Source organism: Hemitrygon akajei, chromosome 6 (assembly GCF_048418815.1).
Source record: "Hemitrygon akajei chromosome 6, sHemAka1.3, whole genome shotgun sequence".
Taxonomy (NCBI): domain Eukaryota; kingdom Metazoa; phylum Chordata; class Chondrichthyes; order Myliobatiformes; family Dasyatidae; genus Hemitrygon; species Hemitrygon akajei.
Window position 1 is genome coordinate 88668778 of NC_133129.1, and position 13266 is coordinate 88682043.

General features: G+C 48.6%; 1 protein-coding gene across 2 annotated transcripts in view; it reads left to right on the top strand.

Annotated features, from left to right (window-relative positions):
- Window positions 1-13056, top strand: part of LOC140729235 (Y-box-binding protein 3-like) — a 47124-nt gene extending 34068 nt beyond the window's left edge. The window contains exons 6-10 of one of the 2 annotated variants that reach the window (XM_073048784.1): window positions 715-823; window positions 3569-3725; window positions 5671-5979; window positions 10206-10305; window positions 12678-13056. In XM_073048784.1, coding sequence (XP_072904885.1) covers window positions 715-823; window positions 3569-3725; window positions 5671-5979; window positions 10206-10295 — 665 coding nt within the window. In that variant the 3' untranslated portion in view covers window positions 10296-10305; window positions 12678-13056. Of the gene's footprint in view, window positions 1-710; window positions 824-3568; window positions 3726-5670; window positions 5980-10205; window positions 10306-12677 lie in introns of both variants that reach the window. The other variant, XM_073048783.1, reaches the window with a different exon arrangement.
- The last annotated feature ends 210 nt before the right edge of the window (window positions 13057-13266 follow it).

Consider the following 13266-nt stretch of genomic DNA (forward strand, 5'->3'; position numbering starts at 1 on the left):
GCATCAGTGAAAGTCACGGCACAAATAAACAGAATTCCCAGAAGCATGGTTTTCCACAAGCAACTCTGTAAACTGATGTGTAGACCTCAATCTTGCTTATCAGCCAACGTGGGCATAATTCCAGACCAATGCACGGTTCGCCGATCAGCGAGACCACCTGCTCCCTACATCACAATTGAGTTTCCCCAATGATGACTAATCAGCTGATTAATAAGTATATAAAGGGCAAACAGTCAGAGGACAGTGCACTGACGTTGTCTCCTCGTACGGTGACAAAATGTTTGCAGATGAGTTTCCAAGGGCGGAGAACAACTCAACCTGACCATCAGTCACCCAAGTTGCACGTTTTCTCAGTCAATTCCATTTTGAACCTCATTTAAATGAGAAAAGTAACGTCTGGGTCTCAGTCTTGATAAATCCTGTTTCTCATTTTCCTCTGGTTTGTACACCGCTCTCTCAATCTCACAAGGGTACCTCAACCTGGTTCATCTCTTCTGTGCACCCCCAAGTCATTCTCTCTCTAGACCTCCTTTCTTTCGAAGCTTCCTCGGCTCGGTTGGATTATGGATGGTGTGTGTCGCAAGACACGGGTGCCTTCACTGTGAATGCAATTGGGGGAGTGTTTGGCGATTATTGAGGGTGGGCTCTTTACTGACATCTGGTCACGGAAGGTGACGTTGAGTGATGTGTCTGCTTTCCCCGACCCTCAGGGAGAGGAGGTGCTGGAGGGCAGCGGGACGACCTCACAGCCTGGGCAGGGTCAGCCCCAGCAGCCTGCTCAGCGGGGTATGGGAGGAGCTCGTTTCAGGCCACAGTTCCGCAGGTAACTTGCTGGATCGTGAGTTTTTTTTTAAAAAAGCGCTGCCACTTTCCGATGTTCAACCAGACTGGGAGATGGGCCATTTTGGGGTCTCTTGTGACCTGATGTTCACTGTGCCTTTGCAAAGCAATTTGGGAGACATCCCCTTTAATCAGGGCATCGTCAGCTGGGCACTTCAAGGCACTGGTCAAAATGAACGTGTGCCCCCCTCCCCCCGAGGAGCTGCTGGCCCAGATGGGCACAGTTTAGTCAAGGGAGCCTTGACGCAGATGGGCAGGTTTATTGAGGGAGACCTGGTGCAGATGGCAAGCTCGCCAGTAATGGTTGGAGAGGGAGATGGGTCAAGAATCCCAGAGAAGTGCAGAATTGGGGAATACCCCTTCAGAGTGGCTGGATTTCAAACAGGCCACATCCTACCCCTTGTCCTTGTAGTAGGATGGGCTGAGGCCACTCAGCCCATCGTGTCCTCACCAGCTGTCAGGAGCAAATCCCATTGGTTGAATTTCCCTGTAGTTATTCTGCTGATGTGCTTCCCACCCCACGCCAGGATACGATTTACAATGGGTGATGAACCTACTGAACACGTTGTTAGGATGTTGCAACTCCTGGAGGAATCCCGTACGGTCAGATAGCAAAGGGAGGCATAGTAACATACTGGCTGGTATGGTGCCAGCATTTCTCTTTTGCCCATAATGCCACTGGCATTAGGGCAGCAATGAAGAACCCCCCCCCCCCCCCCCCAAATCTCTGGTGGTGATCAGGGCTTCCTTCATCGTGTCAGTAGCTTCCTCGATTTTTTTTTTTCCATCACTGTCCGTCACACAAGTCCCAGGTGGAGACTCAGGAATACCGTCACACTCAGGTGAAGAAGGATTCTTCATTGCTGTTTCTGTAACAATTTTGTTTGCCCAGTCAGGGTTGTTTTCCCTGAGCTGAACCCCTGAACCTGGAGGACCGGTAAACCACTATTAGTCTGACCTCTACCCTTTGACCTGTTTGCCATGGGTGACCAGAGCAGAAGTCAAGGCATAAAACCCTGACTCCAGTCAGCATCACTCTCCAAGCCTCCAAACCCCACGCCGAGGTTGTGGTCCTCCTGGAGGGTCAATCCCTCCAAACCCTACGCCGAGATTGTGGTCCTCCTGGAGGGTCAATCCCTCCAAACCCTACACCGAGGTTGTGGTCCTCCTGGAGGGTCAATCCCTCCAAACCCTACGCCGAGGTTGTGGTCCTCCTGGAGGGTCAATCCTTCCAAACCCTACGCCGAGGTTGTGGTCCTCCTGGAGGGTCAATCCCTCCAAACCCTACGCCGAGGTTGTGGTCCTCCTGGAGGGTCAATCCCTCCAAACCCTACGCCGAGGTTGTGGTCCTCCTGGAGGGTCAATCCCTCCAAACCCTACGCCGAGGTTGTGGTCCTCCTGGAGGGTCAATCCCTCCAAACCCTACACCGAGGTTGTGGTCCTCCTGGAGGCCTGTGCCAGTGACCTAGGTTCAATTCTGGTGCTCCCTGTAAGGAGTTCATGCATTCTGTCCATGACCTATGACCTGGTTACAAGTGACTTCCTAACTTCTACACCTGAACAAAGGAAAGAACGCCATCTGCCTTCACGTAACTCTCCACATTCCTGGAAACGCTCTCCCTCCCCCTGATTCTACCCCTCTCCCACACACTCGGGGGTTGGGGGGCAGTTCAGTGGCTGATTAACCCACTGACCCACATGTCAATGTGATGTTGGTGGAAGCTGTAGCAGGTGGGGGGAAATAGATAGATAGATAGATACTTTATTCATCCCCATGGGGAAATTCAACTTTTTTTCCAATGTCCCATACACTTGTTGTAGCAAAACTAATAACATACAATACTTAACTCAGTAAAAAATATGATATGCATCTAGATCACTATCTCAAAAAGCATTAATAATAGCTTTTAAAAAGTTCTTAAGTCCTGGCGGTTGAATTGTAAAGCCTAATGGCATTGGGGAGTATTGACCTCTTCATCCTGTCTGAGGAGCATTGCATCGATAGTAACCTGTCGCTGAAACTGCTTCTCTGTCTCTGGATGGTGCTATGTAGAGGATGTTCAGAGTTTTCCATAATTGACCGTAGCCTACTCATCGCCCTTCGCTCAGCTACCGATGTTAAACTCTCCAGTACTTTGCCCACGACAGAGCCCGCCTTCCTTACCAGCTTATTAAGACGTGAGGCGTCCCTCTTCTTAATGCTTCCTCCCCAACACGCCACCACAAAGAAGAGGGCGCTCTCCACAACTGACCTATAGAACATCCTCAGCATCTCACTACAGACATTGAATGACGCCAACCTTCTAAAGAAGTACAGTCGACTCTGTGCCTTCCTGCACAAGGCATCTGTGTTGGCAGTCCAGTCTAGCTTCTCGTCTAACTGTACTCCCAGATACTTGTAGGTCTTAACCTGCTCCACACATTCTCCATTAATGATCACTGGCTCCATATGAGGCCTAGATCTCCTAAAGTCCACCACCATCTCCTTGGTCTTGGTGCGAGTGGCCTCGGGGGGAACATGCGAATTCCACACACATGAGCAGCGCAGGTCAGGATTGAGTCTGAGGGGTGTCTGGAGGGGTTTACTGGGGCTTGGGGGAGATGTTTGGTGGGGTGATGGTTGTGGAGTTGACCGGGGCAGGGGGGGTACGCGGTCTGTGTGCCTGGCGTGGTTTTGTGCTGGTGGGGTAACCCTGACTTTCTGCAACCCCTTGTCTTCCATCCCCAGGCGTCCTTTCCGGCCCCGCCCTCAGCCACAGGAAGCTCAGGCCGACGAGAACCAGGACCCGAAGACCGAGCAGCAGGTGCCGGAGCGTCGTCGCTACCGCCGGCCGTTCTTCCGCCGCCGGCCAGCTGACCAGAGATCGCAGTCCACTGACGCTGAGGTGAGAGCTCCCTCTGCCCGCCCACCTTACCTCTACAACCCCTCGCCTCACCTTCCCTCCATGCCGGGTCGTCTCCTCGGGACCCTTCGCCTCACCCTCCCTCCATCTCGGGACCCCTCGTCTCACCCTCCCTCCATGTCGGGTCCTCTCCCTGGGACCCCTCGCCTCACCCTCCCTCCATCTCGGGACCCCTCGTCTCACCCTCCCTCCATGTCGGGTCCTCTCCCTGGGACCCCTCGTCTCACCCTCCCTCCATGTCGGGTCCTCTCCCTGGGACCCCTCGTCTCACCCTCCCTCCATGTCGGGTCCTCTCCCTGGGACCCCTCGCCTCACCCTCCCTCCATCTCGGGACCCCTCGCCTCACCCTCCCTCCATGTCGGGTCCTCTCCCTGGGACCCCTCGTCTCACCCTCCCTCCATCTCGGGTCCCCTTGCCTCACCCTCCCTCCATGTCGGGTCCTCTCCCTGGGACCCCTCGTCTCACCCTCCCTCCATGTCGGGTCCTCTCCCTGGGACCCCTCGTCTCACCCTCCCTCCATGTCGGGTCCTCTCCCTGGGACCCCTCGTCTCACCCTCCCTCCATGTCGGGACCCCTCGCCTCACCCTCCCTCCATCTCGGGACCCCTCGCCTCGCCCTCCCTCCATGTCGGGTCCTCTCCCTGGGACCCCTCGTCTCACCCTCCCTCCATCTCGGGTCCCCTTGCCTCACCCTCCCTCCATGTCGGGTCCTCTCCCTGGGACCCCTCGCCAGGGGTCGCTAGCTTGTGGGATAAGTGGTGTGGCTGGCACATGAGGTTCTGAGTCAGCTGGAAGAACGGCAGATGAAGTTTAATGCAGACTTGTGTGAGGTGTTGGGCTTTGGTATGGCCAACCAGAGTAGGCCTTACACAGTGAACAGCAGGGTACTGAGGAGTGCGGTAGAACAATGAGGCTTGGGAGCAGAGGTTCATAATTCATTGAACGTGGCGTCACAGGTAGATAGGGTCGTAAAGAAAGCTTTTGCCACATTGGCCTTCATAAATCAAAGTACTGAGTACAGAAGATGGGATGTTATGTTGAAGTTGTACGAGATGTTGGTGAGGCCTGATCTGTAGGTAGGTGCTCAAAACTGCACACAATAGTCCAGGAAAGATGTAAATAATATTGAAAGAGGACAGAGAAAATTTACAAGGACGTGGCTGGGTCTGGAGGAGCTGAGTTATAAGGAAAGATTGAATAGGTTAGGACTTCATTCCTTGGAATGAAGAAGATTGAGGGGAGATTTGATAAAGGTATACAAAATTTATGAGGGGTACAGGTACAAGCAGGCTTTTTCCACTGAAGTTGGGTGGGATACAACCAGAGGTCGTGGGTTAAGGGTGAAAGGTGAGAAGTTTAAGGGGAACATGAGGGGAAACTTCTTCACTCGGGGTGGTGAGAGTGTGGAACGAGCTGCCAGCAGAAGAGGTATTAGTGAGCTCAATTTCAAGGTTTAAGTGAAGTTTGGATAGGTACATGGATGGGAGGGGTACGGAGGACTGTGGTCCCAGTGCAGATCAATGGGAATAGGCTGCTAGATAGTCATACAGAATAGATGGGTCAAAGGACCTGACTTTATGACTAAGCCCAAATCTTTCCAGTTTTTCTCCATTGCTTGCTTAAGCACATTATGCCTACTGGGGCATAGGTCATTGACAGTAGCTTGAATCCTGTCTTGGCCCAGTCTTTCAAGTAGTCTCCAGGTGATGGGTGGGTGTGTGTGTGTGTGTGTTACACAAAATGGGCAATGCACTGTGAATTCCCCACCCAGAATCCAGGCTTTCGTTGTTTTTTCCGGATTGTTCAGTGCTTGTAGGGATCAAGCTCATTTGTAGAAGCTTTGGGGTGTGTGTGAGACACCAGTCTCAACCTGCCTTTGATAATTTAAAATGTTTTTTTCCTCTCTGCCCCCTCCTGACCCCCTACAGGAACAGAAAGCCCAGCCGACTGATGCCGGCACAACCCCTGACCCTCCTGCGAATGGGATGACGGAAACCGCCCCGGCTGCTGTAGCTGAGCCCGTTTCTGCCCCCGTATCTATTCCAGTTCCTGCTCCTGCCCCTGTTTCTGCCCCTGCTCCTGCCCCCGTTCCTTCCCCAGTGACCAGCCCGGCCGTCACACCAGGGGAGAGGCAGGTGACCAAAGAACAGCTGCTGATGCCTGAAGGAGTTGTCCCTATGGCAACAGCCAGGGAAGCTCCCGTTGTTGCTGCCCCGGTGTCCCTGGAAACTCCACTGGTAAGTGCCAACAGTGTAGGACAGGCCCTTTGGCCCAAAATGTGCGAATCTCAGACCATGACTCCCAATTAATTTTATCTCCCTTCGCTGCACATTGATGAATATGCAGAAAAGGGAGGATTAAAGTCAAAGCCCATGTTACCTGCACTCAGCTGACTTTAAAAAAACCCACTAGCTCACAACCTATTTATTTAAGCTTGCTTTTAACTAACTTAATTTGTCTTTTATGTTTGCACTTTAACCCATTGTAAAGCATTTTGAACTATATAGTTTGTAGGAAAAGTGTTCATAAATAAGATTATTATTATACACCCACCACCTTTGTAGAAAAGGTCTTGGGGGGGCCCCCTTTAAATTCCTTCCCTGCGCCTCCCGGACCTATGCTCTCTAATTTTTAGGTTTTTTTGGGAGGGGGTGTTGGGAGGAAATGCTCCCCCCATGGTTATTATAAACCTATGTACAAGGCCACCTCTCAGCCTCATTCACTCCTGAGAAAATGACCCCAGCCCATCTCGTCTCTCAGGACTCAAACCCTCCAAGAGCGGGCAATGTCCTTGCAAATTTTTTCCACACCCTCTCCAGCTCAGTCACATCCTTCCTATAGCACAGTGACCAGAGCCACGCACAGTCCTCTGTGTGCGTTCTCACCTCGTAGAAATGTAACATGCACACAGAAAGGCAAAAAGTCAGTCCTGTGCGTTTTATCAATTCCCACTGTGAAGACCGACACAAAATAGTCCTTCAATGCCTTAGCCATTCTTATCACCAATATTGATTTCCCCTCGTCTTCAAAGGACCTACTTTGACTTTAGCCACCCTCTTCCACTTTATATATTTATAAAAACTTTTGCCATCTGTTTTTATATTTTGTGCCAATTTACTTTCATGCTCTATCTTCCCTTTCCTTATTTCTTATTTAGTTGTTCTCTTGTTTTTTTAAAGTTTTCCCAATCCTCCAGTCTCCCACAACTCTTTGTACACATGAGCTTCTAATTTGATACTATCTTTTATTTCTTTAGTTATCCAAGGCTGGCCCTCCCCACACTTACTGTCCTTACTTTTGACTGGAATATACTTTTGTTGAGTACTGTGAAAAATCTTTGAAAGTATTCCACTGTTCCTCAACTGTCCTACCAAATAGCCTGTGCTCCCAATCCACATTAGCCAACTCCTCCCTCATCCCGTTGTAGTCTCCCTTGTTCAAGCATAATACACTAGTTTTAGATCTAACTATTTCATCCTCCATCTGAATGCGAAATTCAATCATACTATGATCACTCTTTCCAAGTGAATCCCTGACTACAAGATCGTTAATCTTACCTGTCTCATAGCACAGGACCAGATCTAAGATAGTATTTTCCCTTGTACGTTCACTAACATGCTCCTCAGGAAAGCCATCACGGATGCATTCTATGAAATCCTCCTCAAGACTTCCTTGACCAACCTGATTCACCCAATCTATGTGGAAGTTAAAATCCCCCCGTGACAACTGCCGTTCCGTTCTTACAAGCCTCAGTTATTTCTTGGTTAATCACCTCTGCCACTGCAATATTTTTATCAGATGGCCTATAGACAACTCCCACCAGTGATTTTTTTTCCCTTTACTATTCTTAATCTCTACCCATATGGACACAACATTCTGCTCCATAGATCTTATATCGTCTCTCATAATCGCCCTGATCCCATCCCTAATCAAGAGCGCCACTCCACCTCCTCTGCCTTCCTGCCTATCTTTCCATATTACCTGATACCCTTGGAGATTTAATTCCCAGTCATCTCCACCTTGCAACCAGGTTTCTGTAATGGCCACTAAATCATATGCCTTGGTACTGATCTGTGCCACAAGCTCACTAACCTTGTTTCTAATACTACAGACATTTCGATAAAGTGCCCTGATGCTCATTGTCCTTTTAGAATCTAGTGACCTATGTGATTTTTGCTTTTTACTTTTATGCACTCTACTCTTACTTTTTTTTCTTCACTAACTCTGGCTTTGGTCTCTGCATCACTTCCCTCTTCTTTTCTGTGTGGGTTCCCATCCCCCTGCCATATTAGTTTAAAGCCTCCCCAACAGCAAACAATCTCCCTGGGACATTGATCCTGGCCCTGCCCAGATGTAGACCATCCGGATGGTACTGGTCCCACCTCCCCCAGAAGTGGATCCAAAGCCCCAAGAATCTGAAACCCTCCCTCCTGCGCCACCGCTCAAGCCACATATTCATTCTAGCTATCCTGTTATTCCAACTCTGGCTAGCACGTGGCATCGGTAATAATCCTGAGATGATTACCTTTGAGGTCCTACTCTTTATCTCCTAGCTCCCTAAATTCAGCTTGTAGGACCTCATCCTAAGATTTAGGAGCAGAAGTAGGCCATTTGGCCCATCGAGTCTGCTCCACCATTGAATCATGGGCTGATCCATCACTGATACCTTTGTGCACCAAGAGGAGTTGATCATGAGGCATTCACCACCACTCCTGCTTTTGAGAGACTCGACAGTCCTATCCTGATGGTGTATAGTGAACCCGTCAATCTGAATCACTGCATCTAGTAAGGAAGGGGTTAAACAAGATTTCTGTAAAACAGACACACACACTCCTAATGTCCCTCTGATACAGCACACTAGCTCTGAGATCGCCATATTTATTTACTGGAGACTGTACATTTTGCCAGCAAGACAGTCAGTACTGGGAGTCGAAAACCTTTTTTTCCTCAAATGCACTAGTGAGTGACAGGCATATTTCCGCCAAGGGGTCCTCGCAAGAATATTACAGCTACAGTTGGCATAATTTCTTTTGGTTTTAAGCAGTGATATTGTTCAATCACATTAAAACATCTTTAACTGTACAGACCTTGGATGTAGTTGTGCTTCTCAGCTGTAGCAGGCTGAAATGGAAATATTTAATCGTAACCATGAAGCAGTGCCGTTTCGAGTTCGCCCTTCAAGTGCCCCGGAGGTATTATAACTTAGGAAAGTGAGAATTAAATCTACAAATTAATTTTGCATAAACAAAATGCAAAAATTAAATATTGTAGGGCAGAGTACAGATTATCTGGTGATACCTCAAACGTGATGAGGCAGGGAGTTCCGAAGCCTAACGTGAGAAGAGGTGCTCCCGATAAATGTCCACGATGGCTGGGTGGGAGACTCCTGTGTCTCAACTCAGTTTTCAAGTTAATGCGATGTATCTGTGTCCATAACATTCCCTGCTACCCAGCCAGCTCCACCACCAGACTCCCCTCCCCCCCTGTCCTCTGCTCCATTAGGGTATAGTATTAAGTTTTGTTTTTAACAAAACTCATTTTCTTTTCACTCACCACTGGCGTTTAGGGCAGCAGCAAATGTCCACCATCTCTGACTGTCATTACTGTCACATTCAGATGTAGAAGGATTCTTCATTGCTATTTCTGAAACAATTTTTTTTCCTTTTTTTGAGTATTCAGGGTTGTTAGCCCGAACCTGTAGGACCGGTGGACCACTTTTAGTCTGGTCTCTACCCTTTGACCTGTTTGGCATGGGTGACCCCACCAAGAGCCAAAGCCTGAAGTCCTGACTCTAGCCAGCATAGTTCTCCAGGTCACTGAGGCACACAAGCCTCCAAACCCTACAAGGTTATGGCTCTCTTGGAGGATCCACTCATGAAGTTTATGCAATAATCAGGGGTTCACAGAAAGATTACAATTTCCAACTAAAATACTATTATTATTATCTGCAAAATGCTTTTCCCTGTTCTCAAAAATCCTGTTCTGTGCTAATTGAAGACCACATGCACCTTTTCCAAGGACATGGGCGTAACCCTGGAAGAGTCCATTCCACCGCCTGGACCCGTGAATCTTCAAAGCTTGGCCTGACCCAGGAGCAGGCGTCCAGCAGACCGTGACCCACCCACCCTTTGGTATCAGGAGACCACAGATCAGGATTGTGCAGCCAGAACTTGAGGAGCAGCCCCTTCAGATACTCAAACAGGGGCTGCAACCCCTCACACTCCGTACCACTGTGGTCCAGTGACTTGTCCCGGTCACAGGTAGCAGGGGTGTCGGCGAGTGGGCTCGGAAATCTGTTGCACGGCCCTGCCTTGTGCAACACCTTCCGCCCCAGGCCGGGCTTCTGCGTGGCAGGACCTCTCCCGCTGCCAGACCACCACGGCGTGTACGAATGGCAGATAAGAGAAAGGAAGTGACTGGTGGTCTTGATAGCAGGTTGAGTTTCTTCTTGTATTAATTACAGAAAGTGGCCCATCTTGCTGAGGAGCTGCCAGCCGTGATCCCCACCGGCCAGCTGGGGAAAGGAGAGACTGATATCGGAAGTGAACACTAGGTTTATAATGGTAAGTGTCTCTGGTGTGGGTCAGACCGTTTTCCAAACCTCTGAATAGCTGGATTGTTCAGACTTTTCTCACTAGTGTAGACTGCAAAAATGTTTTTGAAACTTAGCGATGAGTTATGGAATTCTGTGCTGGAATCCTTGTCCTGACTTGTCCACATTGACTGCCTAAACTGCTCCCATTTGCCTGGCTTTGGTCCAGTTCCCTCCGAGGCTGTCCTCGCCATGTGCCTTTTTAAATATTGTAATTGTATCTCTTTGGAGTATCATGTGCAGTTTTGGCCACTTTACCTACATGAAAGACAAATTTTCTGTGATCTTTCAACCTTAACGAGGTTGTTGCTGGGTCTGGAGGACTTGGGTTATAAGGAAAGATTGAATAGGTTAGGACTTTATCAAATCTCCTCTCAATCTTCTACATTGCTAGGAATAAAGATGCACATAATTTTGAGGGGTGTAGATAGGGTATATGTAAACAGGCTTCTTCCATGAGGTTGGGTGTGACTACAACCAGAGGTTATGGGTTAAGGGTGAAAGGTGAAAAGTTTAAAGGGAACATGGGGGGGGGGGAGCTTCTTCATTCAGGGGGTGGTAGGAGTGTGGAGGGAGCAGCCAGCACTAATGCATGAAAACTCTATTTCAATGTTTTGAGGGAAGTTTTAAGAGGTAAGGGAATGGAGGGCTGTGGTCCCGGTGCAGGTTGATGGAAGTAGGTGGTATAAGTGGTTCAGCACAGACTATGTGGGCTGAAGGGCCTCTTGTGCTGTAAGTGGTAATGACTCCACTACTTCCTCTAGCACAAGGGTTCCCAACCTGGTGTCCTCGGATGCCTTGGTTAATGGTGGGGGTCCATGGCATAAAAGAGATTGAGAACCCCTGATCTAGCAACTCTTTCCACATATTCACCACCCTGTTTTTTTTGGGGGGGGGAGGGAGGGAAACAACCCCTTTAAATCTGCATTAAATATCTAGTTTTAGACTCCCCTAACCTAGGGGAAAAAGGGGGCTATCATTTTGATTTTATAAGCCTCTGAGGTCACTCCTGAGCCGCCTGCACTCCAGAGAAGAAAAGCCACTGCGTAATGTCTTGAGCCCTTCAAGTGACGTCAAGTTTATTGTTATTTAACTTTGTGTACTGTCAAATGAGACCATGTTTCTCTGGACCAGAGTACCACGGTATAAAGCACAGTAGTTCATGGAGCTTTGGGTTTCTAATGTTCTTCTGCCATTCATTCTTGGGAGTTTTTCTTGTTCCATGGATGTCTGTGAAGAGTAAGAATTTCAGGTTGTATACTGTATACATTCTCTAATAAGTTGAACCATAACTTGGGAAAGTAAGAATAAAATCTACAAATGAATTCTGCATAAATTAAAGTTCATAAATTAAATATTGTAGGGTACTGTACAAATTATCAGGTGACTCTTGGAATGCAATGCGGCAGAGAGTTCAGATCCCCAAAGGCCTGAGAGAAGGAACTCATCCTGACCATTTTTTATTTTATGCATTGGAGTCTCCTGCCTGATGGTGGAAAACCAGAGGATGCTGGATGGGTGGGTGGGATCCTTGATAATACTAAGGGCCCTGTGTACACAGTGCTCCTGATATCCCCATGAATGGTAGGGAAACTCCTATGATCTCCTCGGCCATTCTCACAGCCCTTTGTAGGGGCTTCCGGTCTGCTGCTCCCATACCCAATGGAGATTCAGCTTGTCAGGATGCTCTCAGTGGTGCTCCTGTGAAATTCAGTTAAGATAGGGTGGGGGCGCGTGGCGGAGAGCCTTGCTTGCCTCAATCTCCGTAAATGGAGGCGCTGCTGTGCTACCAGGTGGGGTAATTCTTGTGAACTCCCAGGAACTTGGTGAACTTGATTCTCTGTATGGAGGAGCCTTGTATACGCAGAGGGTATTGGTTCATCTGCACCTTCCTGAAGTCTGCAGTCATTTCCTTCGGTTTTGGTAACATCCTTGTTAACCTTTCCAGCTTAATGATGCTCTTCTCATCATGCTGGGCAACCTGAGATGGAGGCAAGTACGGTCTCATTAACATCTTGCACAGTTGTAATGTGATATCCTGGCTCTTGAGTTCCGTGCCCTTGTCATCTCTTCCCTGGTCACTAGTTCCATGCCTCTACTGTTAGGCAAGGTCAAATCACTGGCAGTGCTGACCATGAACTTGCCATTGAACCTCCTGCCTGTCTGCAGACCCTTTTATCCAGGATGGGGTTGAGAGGGATAATAAGTCAGCCATGATGGAAAGGTGGGGCAGACTCGATGGGCCAAATGGCCCAATTCTCCTATGTCTTATGGTTTTTGACTTTGAAATCTGGGAGATCCGGTGCCTGCAAATATATTTTAACTTTTTTTTTTCTACCACAGGAAATCTCTTTGCTGATTGCACATGAAGGTCTTGGACTTGTGGAGCAAGGGTCGAAAGAAGTATAACAATCCCCTTTGTATTGTATGACCGTTAAGCTTAATGTAATGAAAGAGGAATTCTGTTCGAAGACGGCAAGCTCTTGGACTATTCTGAAATCTTTTTATTTTTTATCTTTCCCCGAGTGGGGTCTGAGAATTTTTTTGCCACCCTCCTTCCCTGCCCTCCCCCAGAAGTGTTGTATATTTATGCGCCGCACTTGGCCTCGTGCGTTGATGCAGCGCACTGTTTACATGTCTTCCTGCTTTTAGTTTTACCAAAGTGCCGATGTTTTTTTTGGGATCATGTGCAATAATAATAAAAAAGGCTTCCTGAGAACAACCGGCAGTCTCCCCGTGTGTGGTGTGGGTGGCTCTCTGCCTCTGTACCTCCTTGCGTGGAGGGTTTGGAAGTTCGAGGTGTTGTTTTTCCTCTCCTATCAAAGTACACGTCACCATATACAGCACTGAGATTCATTTTCCTGTGGGCATACTCAGCAAATCTATAGAATGGTAACCGTAACAGGATCAATGAAAGGTCAACCAGAATGCA